Source organism: Salmo salar, chromosome ssa12 (assembly GCF_905237065.1).
Source record: "Salmo salar chromosome ssa12, Ssal_v3.1, whole genome shotgun sequence".
Lineage (NCBI taxonomy): Eukaryota > Metazoa > Chordata > Actinopteri > Salmoniformes > Salmonidae > Salmo > Salmo salar.
This window is the reverse complement of record NC_059453.1, coordinates 46328432-46347524: the sequence shown is the minus strand read 5'-3', so window position 1 is coordinate 46347524 and position 19093 is coordinate 46328432. Positions and strand designations below refer to the sequence as shown.

The 19093-nt window shown below is 42.4% G+C and overlaps 1 protein-coding gene across 7 annotated transcripts in view; it reads right to left on the bottom strand.

Moving 5' to 3' along the window:
- The window catches only part of LOC106565273 (ral GTPase-activating protein subunit beta), a 95161-nt gene that overhangs the window by 10042 nt on the left and 66026 nt on the right, over positions 1–19093 (bottom strand). For 4 of the 7 annotated variants that reach the window (XR_001319639.2, XM_014132193.2, XM_014132192.2 and 1 more), the window contains exons 19-26: positions 18106–18293; positions 17705–17808; positions 16834–16989; positions 15620–15829; positions 12534–12692; positions 8303–8471; positions 6676–6798; positions 5395–5531 (exon numbers count right to left, since the gene is read on the bottom strand). Coding sequence is in view for 6 of the 7 variants with exons in the window: in XM_014132193.2 (XP_013987668.2) it covers positions 5395–5531; positions 6676–6798; positions 8303–8471; positions 12534–12692; positions 15620–15829; positions 16834–16989; positions 17705–17808; positions 18106–18293 (1246 nt within the window). In the remaining variant the exon portion in view is untranslated. Of the gene's footprint in view, positions 1–5394; positions 5532–5563; positions 6096–6675; positions 6799–8302; positions 8472–12533; positions 12693–15619; positions 15830–16833; positions 16990–17704; positions 17809–18105; positions 18294–19093 lie in introns of those variants that run through there. The other 3 variants (XM_014132194.2, XM_014132197.2, XM_045691422.1) reach the window with 2 other exon arrangements.

Genomic DNA, 19093 nt, shown 5'->3' with positions numbered 1-19093 from the left:
TTGAATTGAAAATGGATGTTTGTACTTTTGTGGCTATGTACTATCCTAACATAATCTAACTTTATGCTTTTGCCGAAAAGCCTCTTTGAAAATCGAACAATGTGGTTAGATTAAGGAGATGTTTATCTTTTAAATTGTGTAAAATAGTTGATTGTTTGAGAAATTGAAATTATTAGATTTTTGATGTTTTGAATTTCCAGCCTTGTTAGCAATCCCGACTCGGGGTTCATTGCTAACCTGTAGCCCCAACAGGTTAACTCAGCCAATCATGGCTAGCTGGAAGGTTGCAGGCTTTCTCTGTGGCTAAACCAACTAGGCTTGTAATTTAACAATTGTATTCATATTTACAGATGACATACACGTTTGATATTAAGGCACATGAAAGTTCACATGTTCGAGAAGGCATTTCTGCCAAAAAAAAAAGCATTTTCATAAAAACATAAATAAAAAAAGTACGTTCAAAAGGCTCTCCAGTGAAGTCGTGACTTGCGACATACGCCTTAGTTCCCTGAATCTGGTCACATATACATATATGGATGAACAATGACTAAGCGGCATAGGCAAGATGCAATAGATGATATAAAATACAGTATATACATATGAGATGAGTCATGCAGGATATGTAAACATTATTAAAGTGACTAGGGATCCATTTATTAAAGTGGCCAATGATTTCAAGTCGATGTATGCAGCAGCCTCTCTGTGTTAGTGATGGCTGTTTAACAGTCTGATGGCCTTGAGATAGAAGCTGTTTTTTAGTCTTTTGGTCCCAGCTTTGATGCACCTGTACTGACCTCGCCTTCTGGATGGTAGCAGGGTGAACAGGCAGTGGCTCGGGTGGTTGTTGTCCTTGATGATCTTTTTGGCCTTCCTGTGACATTGGTTGCTGTAGGTGTCCTGGAGGGCAGGTAGTGTGCCCCCGGTGATGTGTTGTGCAGACCGCACCACTCTCTGGAGAGCCTTGCAGTTGAGGGCGGTGCAGTTGCCGTACCAGGCGGTGATGCAGCCCGACAGGATGCTCTCAATAGTGCATCTGTAAAAGTTTGTGAGGGTTTCAGGTGACAAGACATTTCTTCAGCCTCCTGAGGTTGAAGAGGTGCTGTTTCGCCTTCTTCACCACACTGTCTGTGTGGGTGGACCATTTTAGTTTGTCCGTGATATGTATGCCGAGGAACTTTCCACCTTCTCCACTGCTGTCCCGTCGATGTGGATAGGGGGTGCTCCCTCTGCCGTTTCCTTAAGTCCACGATCATCTCCTTTGTTTTGTTGACGTTGAGTGAGGTTGTTTTGCTGACACCACACTCGAGAGCCCTCACCTCCTCCCTGTAGGCTGTCTCGTCATTGTTGGTAATCAAACCTACAACTGTTGTGTCGACTGCAAACTTGATGATTGAGTTGGAGGCATGCATGGCCACACAATCATGGGTGAACAGGGAGTACAGGAGGGGAATGAGCATGCACCCTTGTGGGGCCCCAGTGTTGAGGATCAGCGAAGTGGAGATGGTGTTTCCTACCTTCACCACCTGGGGGCGGTCTGCCAAGAAGTTCAGGACCCAATTGGACAGGGCGGGGTTGAGACCCAGGACCTCTAGCTTAATGATGAGTTTGAAGGGTACTATGGTATTGAATGCTGAGCTATAGTCAACAGCACACTTACATAGGTATTCCTCTTGTCCAGATGGGATAGGGCAGTGTGCAGTGTTAAGGCGATTGCATCGTCTGTGAACCTATTGGGGTGGAAGGCAAATTGAAGTGGGTCTAGGGTGATAGTTAAGGTGGAGGTGATATGATCCTTGACTAGCCTCTCAAAGCACTTCATGATGACAGAAGTGAGTGCTACGGGGCGATAGTAATTTAGTTCAATTACCTTTGCCTTCTTGGGTACAGGAACAATGGTGGCCATCTTGAAGCATGTGGGGACAGCAGACTGGGATAGGGAGAGATTGAATATGTCCGTAAACACACCAGCCAGCTGGTCTGCGCTTGCTCTGAGGACGCGGCTAGGGATGCCGTCTGGGCCGACAGCCTTGCGAGTGTTAACACGTTTAAATCTCTTACTCACATCGGCCACGGAGAAGGAGAGCCCACAGTCCTTGGTAGCGGCCGCATAGGTGGCACTGTATTATCCTCAAAGCGGGCAAATAAGGTGGTGTTTAGTTTGTCTGGAAGCAAGATGTCGTTGTCCGTGACGTGGCTGGTTTTCTTTTTATTGTCTGTAGACCCTGCCACATACATCTCGTGTCTGAGCCGTTGAATTGCGACTCCACCTTGTCCCTGTACTGGCATTTCGCTTGTTTGATTGCCTTGCGGAGGGAATAACTACACTGTTTGTATTCAGCCATAATCCCAGTTACCTTTCCATGGTTAAATGCGGTGGTTCGCGCTTTCACTTTTGCGTGAATGCCGCCATCTATCCACGGTTTCTGGTTAGGGTAGGTTTTAATAGTCACAGTGGGTACATCTATGCACTTCCTTATAAACTCACTCACCGAATCAGCATACATGTCGATATTATTCTCTGAGTCTACCCGGAACATGTCCCAGTCCGCGTGATCAAAACAATCTTGAAGCGTGGATTCCGATTGGTCAGACCAGCGTTGAATAGTTCTTAACACGTGTACATCCTGTTTGAGTTTCTGCCTATAGGAGGGGAGGAGAAAAATGGAGTCGTGGTCAGATTTGCCAAAAGGAGGGCGGGGAAGGGCCTTATGCATCGCGGAAGTTCGAGTAGCAGTGATCCAGAGTTCTGCCAGCACGAGTACTACAGTCAATATGCTGATAGAATTTAGGTAGCCTTGTTCTCAAATTTGCTTTGTTAAAATCCCCAGCTACAATAAATGCAGCCTCAGGATATATGGTTTCCAGTTTGCATAAAGTCCAGTGAAGTTCCTTGAGGGCCGTCGTGGTATTGGTTGAGGGGGGATATACACAGCTGTGACAATAACCGAGGAGAATTCTCTTGGGAGATAATACGGTCGGCATTTGATTGAGGAATTCTAGGTCAGGTGAACAAAAGGACTTGAGTTCCTTTATGTTGTTACAATTACACTATGAGACGTTAATCATGAAACATACACCCCCGCCGTTCTTCCTGGAGAGATGTTTATTCCTGTCAGTGCGACGTACAAAGAATCCAGGTGGCTGTATCGACTCCGACAGCATATCCCGAGAGAGCCATGTATCCATGAAACAGAGCATGTTACAATCCCTGATGTCTCTCTGGAAAGTCACCCTTGCCCTAATTTTGTCTACCTTGTTATCTAGAAACTGGACATTAGCGAGTAATATACTCGGAAGAGGTGGGTGGTGTGTGCACCAGAAGACTGCTCCGCCTACCTCTTCTCTGGCAGTGTTGTTTTGGATCAGCCTCTGGAATCAGCTCAAATGCCCTGGGTAGTTCGGACAAAGGATCCGCTTCGGGAAAGTAGTATTCCTGGTTGTAGTGCTGGTAAGTTGACACTGCTCTGATATCTAATAGTTCTTCCCGGCTGTATGTAATAACGCAACATTTTCTGGGCTAACAATGTAAGAAATAAAACATAAAAAAACAAATACTGCAAAGCTTCCTCAGGACTAGAAGCGCGGCAGCCCTCTGTCGGCGCCATGCCAACCGGACCCCGCTACTGTAGCTCCTATCCCTTGCTAACTTTAAAGATTCGACCCCTGGCTATCACCATTCATTGACCCCATCTAAAAAGCTGTGAGTCGGAAAAGGCACAGCGTCCCTATTCAGAAGCCGCGGCTTTTGTGGCGCGATGGGTAACGATGCTTCGTGGGGTGTCAGTTGTTGATGTGTGCAAGGGTCCCTGGTTCGAGCCCAGGTTGGGGCAGAGAGGGACGGAACCTACACTGTTACATTGAATGAAACGGTTAGGGTTGTTTTGGCCCTCCAGGACCAGAATCAAATAACACTGGGGTAGGGTTCAGGTGGGCTTTGGGCATTGACCAGGTGGGTCTGACAGGAAAATAATACACATTGTGTTAAGTTACAGCCTTATTCGAAAATGTATTAAATTGTTTTTTCCCCCCTTATCAATCTACACACAATACCCCATAATGACAAAGCAAAAACTGTTTAGGATTGTATGCAAATACATAGAAAAATTGAAATAATACATTTACATAAGTATTCAGACCCTTTACTCAGTACTTTATTGAAGCACCTTTGGCAGCGATTACAGCCTCGGGTCTTCTTGTGTATGACGCTACAAGCTTGGCACACCTGCCAGAGCCCGGACACTCCTGCGTTGTCTTGGCTGTGTGCTTAGGGTCGTTGTCCTGTTGAAAGGTGAACCTTCGCCCCAGTTTGAGGTCCTGAGCACTCTGGAGCCGGTTTTCATCAAGGATCTCTCTGTACTTTGCTCCGTTCATCCTTCCCTCGATCCTGACTAGTCTCCCAGTCCTTGTCGCGGAAAACCATCCCCACAGCATGATGCTGCCACCACCATGCTTCACTGTAGAGATTGTGCCAGGTTTCCTCCAGACGTGACGCTTGGCATTCAGGTCAAAGAGTTCAATCTTGGTTTCATCAAACCAGATAATCTTGTTTGTAATGGTCTGAGTCCTTTAGGTGCCTTTTGGCAAACTCCAAGCGGGCTGGCATATGCCTTTGACTGAGGAGTGGCTTCCGTCTGGCCACTCTACCATAAAAGCCTGATTGGTGGAGTGCTGCAGAGATTGTTGTCCTTCTGGAAGATTCTCCCATCTCCACAGAGGAACTCTGGAGCTCTTTCAGAGTGACCATCGGGTTCTTGGTCACCACCCTGATCAAGACCCTTCTCTAGGAAGAGTCTTAGTGGTTTTAAACTTCTTCCATTTAAGAATGGAGGCCACTGTGTTCTTGGGGACCTTCAATGCTGTAGAAATTGTTGGTACCCTTCCCCAGATCTGTGCCTCGACACAATCCTGTCTCGGAGCTCTACAGACAATTCCTTCGAACTCATGGCTTGGCTTTTGCTCTGACATGCATAGTCAACTGTGGGACTTATATAGACAGGTATTTGCCTTTCCAAATCATGTCCAACCAATTGAATTTACCACAGGTGGACGCCAATCAAGTTGTAGAAACATCTCAAGGATGATCAATGGAAACAAGATTCACCTCAGCTCAATTTCGAGTCTCATAGCAAAGACTCTGAATACTTATGTAAATAAGGTAAAAAAAACAACAACTGTTTTTGCTTTTTAATTATGTGGTATTGTGTGTAGATTGATTAGGGGAAAAAATGCATTTATTCCATTTAAGAATAAGGCTAACGTAACAAAATGTGTAAAAAGTCAAGGGGTATGAATACTTTCTGAACACACTTCATGTAGACACTGGTATGGTTGGAGATAATGATAATAATGTAAAAAAAAAAAGTGTCCCTTATAATGGGTTGAAGTGCGTCTTACCCTCTGTGCGGGGGCCACGTTGTCAGAGTGGTTGGGGAAGAGCTCCAGTGTGAGGTTGGACTGTTTCAGCAGGTTGGGTAGCAGTTCCATCTGAGAGTCAGAGTCCACTGTGGGGAAACTGCTCTCCGACGACTCAGCTATAGGAACAACACAAAGACAAGTGAGAACACAGTCTGCACCCCAAACGGCACCCTATTCCCTAGATAGTGCACTACTTTTGAGCAGGACCCCTATATAACATTAGTGCACTACTTTTAACCAGGGTTTTGGTCAAAAGTAGCGCACTATATAGGGAATAGGGTGACATTTGAGACACACACAGATGAACCCACGCAACTTCATCAGTCACGGCATAATGTGGCTAAATGTTTGACAACAGAAAAAAAGATGAGTCCATTTTCTTCTGTTTAGTGCCTAATGAATACACCCCTGCTCAATGACTTTCTAATACAGTTACAAAGCTCTAAAAGAACATTTGTTGATAAAATTAAAGGAAATCAATTTAATTTAAACTTATGTAAAATTCTCCCCACAAAAAGAACACTCAATATATGGGGGATTAAACAGTCAGCCCTGTGCAGACTCTGCAATGAAGAAACAGAATCAATAGATAATCTCTTTTGGTACTGTCCTTTGATAGCTCGCTTTTGGAGTCAGGTCCAGAGTGGTTGTTGAGTCATAATGTCTGTGTTCAGATGGACCTACAAACAGTACTGTTAGGAGATCTGAAAAACCACAATCAATCAATGTGAAATATGATTATATTCTTAGGTAAAGTATTTATTTTTAGGGCAAACTCAATAGAAATAGTACAAATGGAGAGGTTCAAGACCCTCGTAAGACACCACAGTAAAATAGAAGGTTGTATTGCAAAGGGAAATAGTGAAATGGCAATACTGGGAAAGATGGGTTAGTCTGTGGACATCTGAGGGATGGAATTAAGATTAAAGGGATTGGTTGATTTGACGATGCACTTGGGAGTCCTGTAGAAATAAGGCTACATGTGTATATATGTTGAATTTGAATGTTTTCCACCAGGTCCTCCAACCAGGGGATGGGGTGGTAGGGGTAAAAAATAAAAAATGGGATAAGAAATGATGCAAGTAATGTTATTTTATAGACTAATCTGTCTGCTAGTTTCATAGCTGATCTCCCCTCCCAAACAACACAATCCAGATGAGGAGTGGAGGAGAGAAAATAAGATGTGATGATGGGAGAGATGGATGAGGAGTACAGGAGAGAAAGTAATAGAGGAAGATGGGAGAAAGGGATGAGGCCCACCGGAGCAGTCTGTGAGCGAGGGAACGACAAAGGCGATCTCGGTCAGGGCGTCGGCGTAGTACAGCACCCGCTTCTCTCCATTGAACACGCCCCCGCCTGTGTCTCCCAGGGTGATAGTATCATCTGTGGGGACAAAAAGAACTTCCTTACTATTAGGTTTGGGCATTTTAAATATTTTCACTATTCAAATAATATCGTTACATTTTTCCGGATATCCTGACAGTCGAAATACACACGTGCGAAAAATAAATATTGTTTGCTGCGCGACTCGGCAGAGAGGGTGCTGCTCTGCTTGAGCAGCAGGGCGCCATACTTGCGCTAGTTAGACAAACTTGTTGTGGCCATATCTATCATAACATCGATAGTCTTGACTGCATCAAGAATGTCAAGGAGCTAGCTACGCTGCCAGCTAAGTTAGTGAAGGCTAATTGAAGCCATTTAGCTGCGCTTCTCGTCCTTTTCTACAACAACACCATTAATAATTTTGTAATTTTTATTCCAATTTTCATTGACTAGAAATATCCCACTTCATCTGCTAGGCTACATATGGAGCCTCTTGACTGTTAAACCTTGTTCACACTGCAGGCCTTAATGTTCAAATCAGTTTTGTTTCTGAAATCCATTTTGGACTACTGAATGTCCAAACAGCAAGTTACAAGTGACCAAATCGGATATGTGTGTTGAGACCTCAGTCATTTGCTGACAATGCTACATTAGTTGTCATAGTAAGAACTGGTGTGTGTGTGCAGTGTTGTAGGCAGATTGGTGTTGGTGCTTGTGCTTCCCATCACTCAGAAGTTATTTAGCAAGCTAAATGCCTGTGATGGACATTTTCCAGATGCTTTGAATGTTCAAAATCATAGGGTAAGAACAATTTTAAAGCCTCAAACAAATTAACTTTTAAGAAGGCACACCTGTTAATTGAAATGCATTCCAGGTGACGACCTCATGAAGTTGGTTGAGAGAATGCCAAGAGTGTGCAAAGCTGTTATCAAGGCAAAAGGTGGCTACTTTGAAGAATTAAAATATAAAATATATTTTGATTTGTTTTACACTTTTGGTTACTACATGATTCTATATGTGTTATTTCATAGTTTTTTTGTCTTCACTATTATTCTACAATGTGGAAAAAAATACAAATAAAAAACCCTGGAATGAGTAGGTGTATCCAGACTTTGACTGGTACTGTATGAGGAGCCTGGAGGTGGAACCTAAAAATGCATTTACGCTCTAGGGCAGGAAATGTGTCAAATAGGGTCGGCATTACTGTCTTACCTCAATTAGAAACAAAATCCCTAGTTTGGAAGCGACTTTACTGGAAGCTGTGCAGCGCCATTTTGAGTAATGCAAGCTTGGCCCACGTAGGTCAGCCCCTATCAATTCGAGTTCCAGTCAATGTGCTTCAGTCCCTTGCCATTTGAGGGACAGCTAGCATGATGCAGATTGATGAGTTTGATTTGGATTCGTTTAAAACTTTTTCAGTTACTACATGATTCCATGTGTTAATTCATAGTTTTGATGTCTCACTATTATAAAAAAAAAGTTGAAAAAAGTTAAAATAAAGAAAAACCCTAACTTTTGACTGGTACTGTATATTCTCAGGTTAGCATAATGCTCTCTCCCTCACCTGGTGGGATGCTGTCTCCGTTATTGTTGTTGTTGTTGATGGACCAGCTAGTGTAGACGCTGCCCGTCCAGCCCGGGTGCTGCCCCACCTCCACGGGCCAGCCCAGCGACATCAGGAACTCCAGGAAGTGATGCTGCACGTTGGCGCTCGACTCCACATTTCTCAGGATCTGGCATAGGACCATAGAGTTAGAGGCCTCATCATCGATATAACCTGTTTTTGCACGGACATTGAGAGCGTCAACAGGGTAGGGATTCCTATGGGTTGGGAGTGATCAGCCAATGATCAGAGCATTGTCTTATACAAATTGGGTGCTATGGTTTGTAAATGTGATCCCGTTTCAGGAAACTAGGCGTATGTCGCAAGTCACGACTTCACAGGAGAGCCATTTTAATGTTTTTGTATTTATTTAGCAAAATGTGTTTTCTTTGGAGCAGAAATACCTTCTTGAACATGTAAACTTTCATGTCCCTTAAATACGAATGAAATTGTTAAATTATGAGCCTTGTTGGTAAACCACAGAAAAAGCCAGTAACCTTCCCACTAGCCATGATTGGCTGAGATAATGAGTGGGCTGGACATGCCGAGACAGGATTATATTTGAGCTCAGTCTGTGTTGGTAATCCTGTTGAATACGGATATTATTTTTTTTTATGTAGCTGCATAAGTGTTGCTCTCCACTTTCTGGAGGATCGAGTATTGAAATTAGTGCAATGAGAGTATGACAGCTAAAGAGATGGCGAAAACACCCGTTTCCTGATTACATCGTCAAACTAAGGGCATTTGTGGCATGGATTCGTGACAGGGAGACGGGTCCATCATGCATGATGATGTATAGGGTAAGATTGTCTAGCTAGCTACATTTTCAGATATTACACGTTTCTAATTTTGACAAAGTGTTTTTTTTAATATGTGTATGACATTATTCATTGTTGTTTAACTAGCTAACGTTAGCTTGCTGGCTCGTGATGTGTGATATTACACGTTGTTTACCTAGCTAGATTCATTGTCTACCTAGCTAGCTAGCTACATGTCTTGAGCTAACGTGTAGTTACTGTTAGGTAGCGTTAGCTTGCTGGCTCCCCAGCTAACGTTAGGTGGCTGGCTCGTTAGCTGATGTGTGTGATCTTACATGTTTTTACCCAGCTAGGTTCATTGTTTAATGTGTTAAGCTAAAGTGTACAACACCCGTTAAATATAGCCGGTGTCAGTAAAGTCGGCAAAAAAGCATAATAAAATTGCTGCCAACAGAGCTGGTTAGGCTGTTTTCATGTTTTCCAGTGGTAAACAAATCATCGGCCAGAGCGTCAAGTGTCTGCTCCGAGAACGAAACGAGATGGGTGGGGCTAAAGCTTAAGAGGGTGTGAACGATGCTGAATGGGTGTAGACAAAGAAAACCCCTCTCACCGAAACACTAAAATACAATTTTCTAGTTTACAAGTCTATCGACTTTCAAAGCAGACTTACTTTCCCATTGTTCCTAAAATGCAGTGTATGATATAGCATTTTGTAGCTCTGAGTCTCTACTTTAATCCAATGTAAAAACAGAAATTCAAATTTTGCTACATAAGACCGAATCCAGGTTGTGAGTCACAAATGGCTTGAAACTATATCACCGCCATCTAGTGGCAAAAATTAATGAATGAAAAGATTTTTGTTCAGGACGCCAGATGGTGGTGAAATCATCAATATTAGCGTTACTACTTTTTTCAAACAAAAAGAATAAGAAAATGTACTACTTTAAAATGGAGATAAGACTCAATGGCGTGGCCTTGCTCTCACAGAAGCCATAATGGGACAGGTACAAAGATCCGCCCTCTAACTAACTCTATGCATGGGACACAGGGGCAGACAGTCCATTATCAGAGGAGACGTGAACATGAAATATTTCATTTTCTGTAAATGGTTTTAGACTAAAAGTTTTTGGTCAAAATTTCAGTTTTATTTTGCTGGTTTTATTAATAGGTTTGAAATGAGAAGGAGTCTGCAGATTTACCAATAGACCAGACTCGGGCACCTAATGTTTTTTTTTTTTTCAACCATTTTTGAATAGTTTAGCGCAACTGTCTAGAAGGAATTTCAGAGAAAGTAGACTATAATATCAGGGCATGAAAGAAGTTAATCAAGACTTTTGCACTGGTCCATAACTCCTGAGCCATGCTCATTAGGGCACATTGTAGCAAAAAGTTAAAAAGTTTCAGCAATGGAAAAACAGTTTGACCTTTTTCTTCTGTTTGTTCCTAATCAAATAAAATGTTATTGGTCACATACACATGGTTAGCAGATGTTAATGAGAGTGTAGCGAAATGCTTGTGCTTCTAGTTCCGACCATGCAGTAATATCTAACAATTTCACAACTACCTTATACACACAAGTGTAAAGTAATGAATAAGAATATGTACATACAAATATATGGATGAGCGATGGCCGAACGGCATAGGCAAGATGCAGTAGATGGTATAGAGCACAGTATATACAGTTGAAGTCGGAAGTTTACATACACTTAGGTTGGAGTCATTAAAACTTGTTTTTCAACCACTCCACAAATTTCTTGTTAACAAACTATATAGTATAACTATAGTCGGTTAGGACATGTACTTTCTGCATGACACAAGTAATTTTTCCAACAATTGTTGACAGACAGATTATTTCACTTATAATTCACTGTATCACAATTCCAGTGGGTCAGAAGTTTCCATACACTAAGTTGACTGTGCCTTTAAACAGCTTGGAAAATTCCAGAAAATGATAGCATGGCTTTAGAAGCTTCTGATAGGCTAATTGACATCATTTGAGTCAATTGGAGGTGTACCTGTGGATGTATTTCAAGGCCTACCTTCAAACTCAGTGCATCTTTGTTTGACATCATGGGAAAATCAAAAGAAATCAGCCAAGACCTCAGAAAAAACATTGTAGACCTCCACACGTCTGGTTCATCCTTGGGAGCAATTTCCAAACACCTGAAGATACCAAGTTCATCTGTACAAACAATAGTAAGCAAGTATAAACACCTTGGGACCACACAGCCGTCATACCGCTCAGGAAGGAGACGTGTTCTGTCTCCTAGAGATGAACGGACTTTGTGCGAAAAGTGCAAATCAAAACCAGAACAACAGCAAAGTACCTTGTGAAGATGCTGGAGGAAACGGGTACAAAAGTATCATATCGACAGTAAAACGAGTCCTATATCGACATAACTTGAAAGGCCGCTCAGCATGGAAGATGCCACTGCTCCAAAACCGCCATAAAAAAGCCAGACTACAGTTGGGGACAAACTGTCCATGGGGATAAAGATCCTACTTTTTGGAGAAATGTCCTCTGGTCTGATGAAACAAAAATAGAACTGTTTGGCCATAATGACCATCATTATGTTTGGAGGAAAAAGGGGGAGGCTTGCAAGCCGAAGAACACCATCCCAACCGTGAAGCACGGGGGTGGCAGCATCATGTTGTGGGGTGCTTTGCTGCAGGAGGGACTGTTGCACGTCACAAAATAGATGGCATCATGAGGGAGGAAAATTATGTGGATATATTGAAGCAACATCAAGACATCAGTCAGGAAGTTAAAGCTTGGTCGCAAATGGGTCTTCCAAATGGACAATGACCCCAAGCATACTTCCAAAGTTGTGGCAAAATGGCTTAAGGACAACAAAGTCAAGGTATTGGAGTGGCCATCACAAAGCCCTGACCTCAATCCTATAGAAAATTTGTGGGAAAAACTGAAAAAGCATGTGCGAGCAAGGATGTCTACAAACCTGACTCAGTTACACCAGCTCTGTCAGGAGGAATGGGCCAAAATTCACCCAACTTATTGTGGGAAGCTTGTGGAAGGCTACCCGAAACGTTTGACCCAAGTTAAACATTTTAAAGGCAATGCTACCAAATACTAATTGAGTGTATGTAAACTTCTGACCCACTGGGAATGTGATGAAAGAAATAAAAGCTGAAATAAATCATTCTCTCTACTATTATTCTGACATTTCACATTCGTAAAATAAAGTGGTGTTCCTAACTGACCTAAGACAGGGCATTTTTACTGGATTAAATGTCAGGAATTGTGAAAAACTGAGTTTAAATGTATTTGGCTAAGGTGTATGTAAACTTCCGACTTCAACTATACATATGAGATGAGTAATTTAGGGTATGTAAACATTATATAAAATGACATTGTTTAAAGTGACTAGTCCTACTGAACACAACCCTGTTGATGCCCTCCCCTTAAAACTTCTCACCTCCTGGCTGCTCTTCTGGCCGGCCTTCATGTAGAAGAGGAAGACCGTGTCACAGGGCCGGCAGGGCAGCAGGTCCAGGTAGCTCATGTCGTCAAAGAAGCCCGGCAACCCAGAGTCCAGTGCAATCAGGTGGGGAGGTAGGCGACTGTTGCCGGGCTCCTGGAAGGCAGGAAACATCAAGTTAAATGTAATTGGCTGGTTCATCAGCTAATACAACCTTAAAATGACTTCACGTATGAATTGGCCGGTTTAGCTGCTGTATTTGGTTGACTATAATTTGCTACTTGGTGATTACACCGAGGATCAAAATAAGCTAAATTAAGCGAAGCCATTTCAGACGGGAAACTCAAGTGTTTGTGATAGCATCAGCTGAGATTGCACCAATCAGATTCACCTTAATATGGCGTTCTATTTAAGTTGACCAGCTCTGCACCCACATCCTCTGCTGTTGCCTTGCTGCTGCGCTAAGCTATGCAATAGGCTTTTTTTGGCTGCTTAATATTGCTGCTGTAACATTGCTGCCACCAGATATGTGTACTGTTTTTGGCTAGCCCTCCACCACCCCAGCTTCCACCTGTTTGGTTCTTCTTTTTTCCCCCCATCAGGGGGATTGGTATCTTGCTCACTGCCTGTAGTTGATTATAATGATAATAATTGATGCATTGCTCTAGCAGCAGGCTCCCCTGAAGGAACAGAGCCAAAAACACCAAGACCAAATGCATTGTCATCTATTTTCTAATAAATGCTTAAAATGTGAGTTTGTCTTAAATTATGTTTTAACTGAATAAATAGTCATTGATTGCATACTTTCTAGTTGATATAAACTGAACAAAAATATAAACCCAACATGTAAAGAGTTGATCCCATGTATCATGAGCTGAAATAAAAGATCCCAGAAATGTTCATACGCACAAAAAGCTTATTGCTCTCAAATTAAGCGCATAAATGTATTTACATCCCTGTTAGTGAGCATTTCTCCTTTTCTAAGATAAACCATCCATCTGACAGGTGTCGTATGTGCACCTTGTGCTGGGGACAATAAAAGGCCACTAAAATGTGCAGTTTTGTCACACAACACAATGCCACAGATGTCTCAAGTTTTGAGGGAGAGTGCAATTGGCATGCTGACTGCATGAATGTCCACCAGAACTGTTGCCAGGGAATTTAATGTTATTTTAAGCTGCCTCCAACGTTGTTTTAGAGAACTTGGCAGTACGTCCTACCGGCCTCACAATTGCAGACCACGTGTAACCATGCCAGCCCAGGACCTCCACATCCAGCTTCTTTACCTGCGGATCATCGGAGACTAGCCGCCTGGACAGCTGATGAAACTGAGGAGTATTTCTGTCTTGTAATAAAGCCCTTTTGTGGGGAAAAACTCATTCTGATTGGCTGGGCCTGGCTCCCCAGTGGGTGGGTCTATGCCCTCCCAAGCCCACCCGTGGCTGCACCCCTGTTCAGTCGTGTGAAATCCATATATTAGGGCCTAATGAATGCATTTCAATTGACTGATTTCGTTAAATGAACTGTAACTCAGTAAAATGGTTGAAATTGTTGCATGTTGCGTGTATATTTTTGTTCAGTCTAGTTTGAAACAATTCGCCGCGATTCGGTTTGATTAGAGGAACAATAATAGATGCGATTCGGTTCGATACACCATTTTTTCTTTTGTGGCATAACAACATTTTCCATTTTTAAATGATTTATCTGCTGCCAATGGGAGCTCAGGAGCTGGGCCTCTCTGAGCTGGATCTGTCTGAGATTACTTCTCTAAGCTGAGTGGCCCTCAGTGTGTGTGTGTGTGTGTGTGTGTCTCAATGGTATGTGTAGGCACCTAAGCAGCCTTAGAGCAGGCTGAGCGCGTACCACCCCACTATCCCCCCAGTTTCTATGTGAAATCACTGTAATTTACTGATTCACGTGTCATTTTGCAGATATTTGTTTTTGAGCTAGTACTATGTCAATATTTATCTTTTGAAATTAGAATGACATTTAGCCAATTAATAAAATGCAACTGGATTTTACCCCCCCCATCTCAAAAGAGAAATGGTTTAGACTTTTGGAATTTTGTCATAGCTCGCAAAAATGATTGTCCTTCATGAAATTAACAAATAAACTGATTGTTTAAAGCAGAACTACGAAAACGATGTCTTATGGTGAACCTGAACAATGTTAATAACATTTGAATGATTGGAGTTTTCAATCAGCAGTTAGATGTTAAAAAAAAGGGGGAAAAAAGAAGTTTAATAGTCTATAGATCTGAAGGAGAGGACGCATCAATTCAGTCAAAACAGATGAGGTATTTTCAGAATAAAATATGAATAAAAAAAACAACATTAGGAACCTTTTGAATTGGTTTTCTGATTAATGCATGCTTCATTTGGATCGGTTTGGGCTCCCGCGGACAGATGCACTTGTATCTTAAACATTTGAACCCCAGATGATGCGTATCGGTGAATCGTTAAATCCTAGTTCCACTACACATGTACATCCTTTTAAATCCCTTAGAGCCACTGAACACGCTGATTCGCATGTGTGTTTTTCTGTTGCTCATTAGGAAAACGAGATTTCAGCCTTGGAGGTGTGTTTCCTAAACGATTCAGTGTTTGGTTAATGTTTGTCCCCAATGAGACACTGTAGATGTGGAAGCCTATTTCAATAACTCAAAATCCCCAGAATGAATTTAAGATAACTCAAGAAATCTAAAATTAATTTAGACATTTTTACAGAGGATGTTTCAGTTGCGCAATTTTTCATCTAACTAAGGTGTTTGGTGCAGTATTGCGCGACGTGTTGTCTTATGTAAACAGTTGGTGCTCCTGAGCAGGTCTGTCACACTGTCTATGCTATTGGATAGAGAGCAATCACCGCAACTGTTCACCCCATGTTAGTGGGCAAATGGACATCGTCAAATTAAAACCCAACCTTCGTTTACCTGTTGTGGAGCATGGATTTTCCAAAATCAGTTAGATGAGACTGACTTTTTGACCAGAATTATCATCTTTACACTTTATAGTCAATTCTGCCACTAGAATAACTGTTTGACTCATATCGATGCCACATAGGCAGTTCTCTTTCCCCAGTACCTTGAGTGCCTCCAGCGACAGGAAGCCAAAGTGCGACAGGAAGAGGCGGGCCGTCTGGAACTCCTGCGAGGGAGACGGGGGCTTGCAGTCCGTCAGCACGTCTGGGAAGCTCTTGCTGCCCCTGCGCTCCTCGCTGCCGTGCTCCAGCGTCGTCTCGTACTCGATCTGCTTGGCCATCACACCTCGCAGCTTGTCGTGCTGCATCTCCAGCTGAGAGTGAGGAATGGATGATGGTATCGCCCCTTGACACTTATCCAAGGTCAGTTTGACATTTTTCACCCTCTAAAAATGGTTAAGATTAGAAGTGGCTGGTCCTAGATCGGTGCCAAAGGTCAATGGGAGTGGATCCTATGGCTGTTGCTCATTCTGATCTTCATCTTATAGTAGTAATGACAAATAGTCATTATTGTGGATACCCCAAAAGAAAGAATGCCATTGCATTGCTGGCAAGTGTCATTGCATACATCCACCGAAATGCACCCATTCACAGACAATCCCCTCCTCAAAGCACCTCACAAAACATCAAACACCCACAACCACTCACCTGACATGAATGAACCATCAACGCAGACAAACCTTCCCAAAACACCCAATAAAATCTCACACAATCAATACAGTGCGCACCCAATCCCAACACCTTTTCTCTCCCACAGTCATAGTCAAACTGGAAAATACTGAGGAGTAACCAATATCAGCTGGCTCTGATAAAGAGAAAAAGGTTTGGTGGTAGGTGACGTTAGTGAATCATGTCACATTTCGTGTGTGAGGACAACTCACGTCCGGATCACTGTACATCAGTGTAGTAGCTATGTGTCATGAAGTGTTTGGCTTGTCAGTTGAGAATATTTTTTTTTACATTTCTTTCAGACAGAGACTTGTTCATTGAAGTGGACAAGTTCACAGAGAATGAAACTCAAAGGTTAGCCTACATTTTGTTTAACATTAAATGGGCTAGTTGTCCTAGTTGTGCAAAGTGGATTCAGGTGTCCCATCACTCCTATGGGTCTATAGCAGTGCTGATCTTAGATCCGTTTTTACTAAATAATAAATAACAGGGGGGACCTTGATTCTAGATAAGCACTTCTATTTTGAGTCACTTTGTAAATCCAGGCAATGGCTGCTGCAAACACCACCTCTACGCTACAATACAATTCTCATTAGGGCAATGGAGACAACATTATTCTAATAAGGATGGACAAACAATGCCAGCCTACCTCCTTATCTACGATATCGTGTAGGTCCGGAATGCTCAGGTCTGCTTTCACAAATGGAATTTTGTCCACTTCTTCCGGGAAGGGTCTGTGTTTGACGTTTAACCGGATCCCCACATCATTTTTGGGAGTGGGCCGACTCTCTGGTATAAACACCTGCTACAGAGAAGAGCGAGACAGACAGAAGGGGGGGGAGAAAGAGGGAGACACTTCTGATGAGATACAGACCCCTGAGAAAGGAACTGGGAAAACTCAGCAAGAAACACGGACTGACATGTGATCATTTAGCATTGTTAAAGGTCTACGATAAGCATCTGATGAATATCAATTCCCTGATGCAGAAATGTTTTCCAAACAGATCTGGCACCAGCAATCATGGTTAACGTTGAATGAGATTAGAGATCATTTGTTCATTACAGCAATGTGAAAACCTGGTTCCTAACAATGGAGTTGCTGGTTAATAAGATGTCAATGTGAACCTTGACACTAATAGAAATGTGCTGAAACATACTAACATAATTCATATAAAGGGTTAACTACGGTGTGTGTTACCTTGTGACTGGCGCGTAATAGAAATGTACGGAAACATATCAACATAACGAATCTAAAGGGTTAGCTAAAGTGTGTGTGTTACCTTGTGACTGGCGCGTAATAGAAATGTACGGAAACATATCAACATAACGAATCTAAAGGGTTAGCTAAAGTGTGTGTTACCTTGTGACTGGCGCGTAATAGAAATGTACGGAAACATATCAACATAACGAATCTAAAGGGTTAGCTAAAGTGTGTGTTACCTTGTGACTGGCGCGTAATAGAAATGTACGGAAACATATCAACATAACGAATCTAAAGGGTTAGCTAAAGTGTGTGTTACCTTCTGGCTGGCACGGGCCCCCCTGGGTTGGTGGAAGAGCTGCATGGTCCAGGCGTGTCTACCAGACATCCCCCTGATCAACATGGTCACGGATGGACAGGGATCTGCTCACACACACACACACACACACACACACACGGCAACCAGGTCAACAGGGTTGTGTTCATTAGGCACAAAACAGAAGACATTGGACATGTCCAATGCGAAACTCCAATTTTTGTTTTATAGTGCAAAACCACTTTTAAACATTTAAAATGTTAATAAACATGACTGAAAACGTGGTTGATGACTGATAACATGTGGATGACGACTGTCAAAATGGTTCTGGGATAACATGTGAAGGATTGCCAATAATATGTCAAAGATATTTGTTGAAGTGGATTTGGGGTAACATAACTGACTCTGTTCGTTGCCCAGCGGCTGCTCCAGCATGGCCAGGATGACAGAGTTGTCTAGGACGAAGTAGCGGAAGTTCTTGCGGCTGGTAGAGGTCAGCCTGGAGTACTTGATCAGGGTGTCCTCGTTCAGCAGGCTGCAGGGGGAGGCGGGGCCACTGGGCGACGGGAACGCCCCCAGGACCTGCATTATGCTGACAGGGACAGAGGTGCTGTGCATTCAAAAGACAAAATATACACGAGGCAGGAATCCCCACTATAAAACATTTTCAAAAGCAGAATTGTATGAATAAAAATAGCAACCCTGAACTAAGCGGATAAGAATACAGGATTGGTCACAAAAAAAAAAGAGGGAAAAAAAGGGAATTATCCATAAATACTGGCAGGTAAAATGGTTGAAATGAATTTAAAGCTACAGTCCGCATTTGGTACATACATTTTTTTTTTTACTTTTAAATTAATAATATATAGCCATAGATTCTTGAAAAAATATAACTTATAATTGCCTCATGAGCTTAGTTCAACTGTCTTACCCAAACAGAACCTGAAATATATGCTTGTTTTAATTCATTGTTTGCAAAGAGTGTAATTGTAAACAAAGACTTGATAGCTTTAAAAAAAACATGGTCTTTGCATCCATAGCTCAGTCTATGAATTTGATAGTGGTTACATTACTCCAGCCCCATCCCTTAGCGGTTTCCCAAAACAAGTGACCGAATACCAAATTGCTGCCCCTTTAAGGAGAAAAATAGAGACTTTAAACTGAGTTACAGGTTTGATTTTCTCATGTCCTTAAAACACCTCATATGTTTCATCTGTGTTGTGTTACATCACACATCGTTCTTGGTAATGTTCTCAAAATGCTCCACTGATATCACCTGTTAAAGTTCCCATGTACTGGTTCACCAAGACCAGTTTGTATATAAAGACAGGGCCTGAGCCCAGTAGACTACATCAGTTCTGAAGAGGCATTGTTTCAGAATGAGGGGTGCTG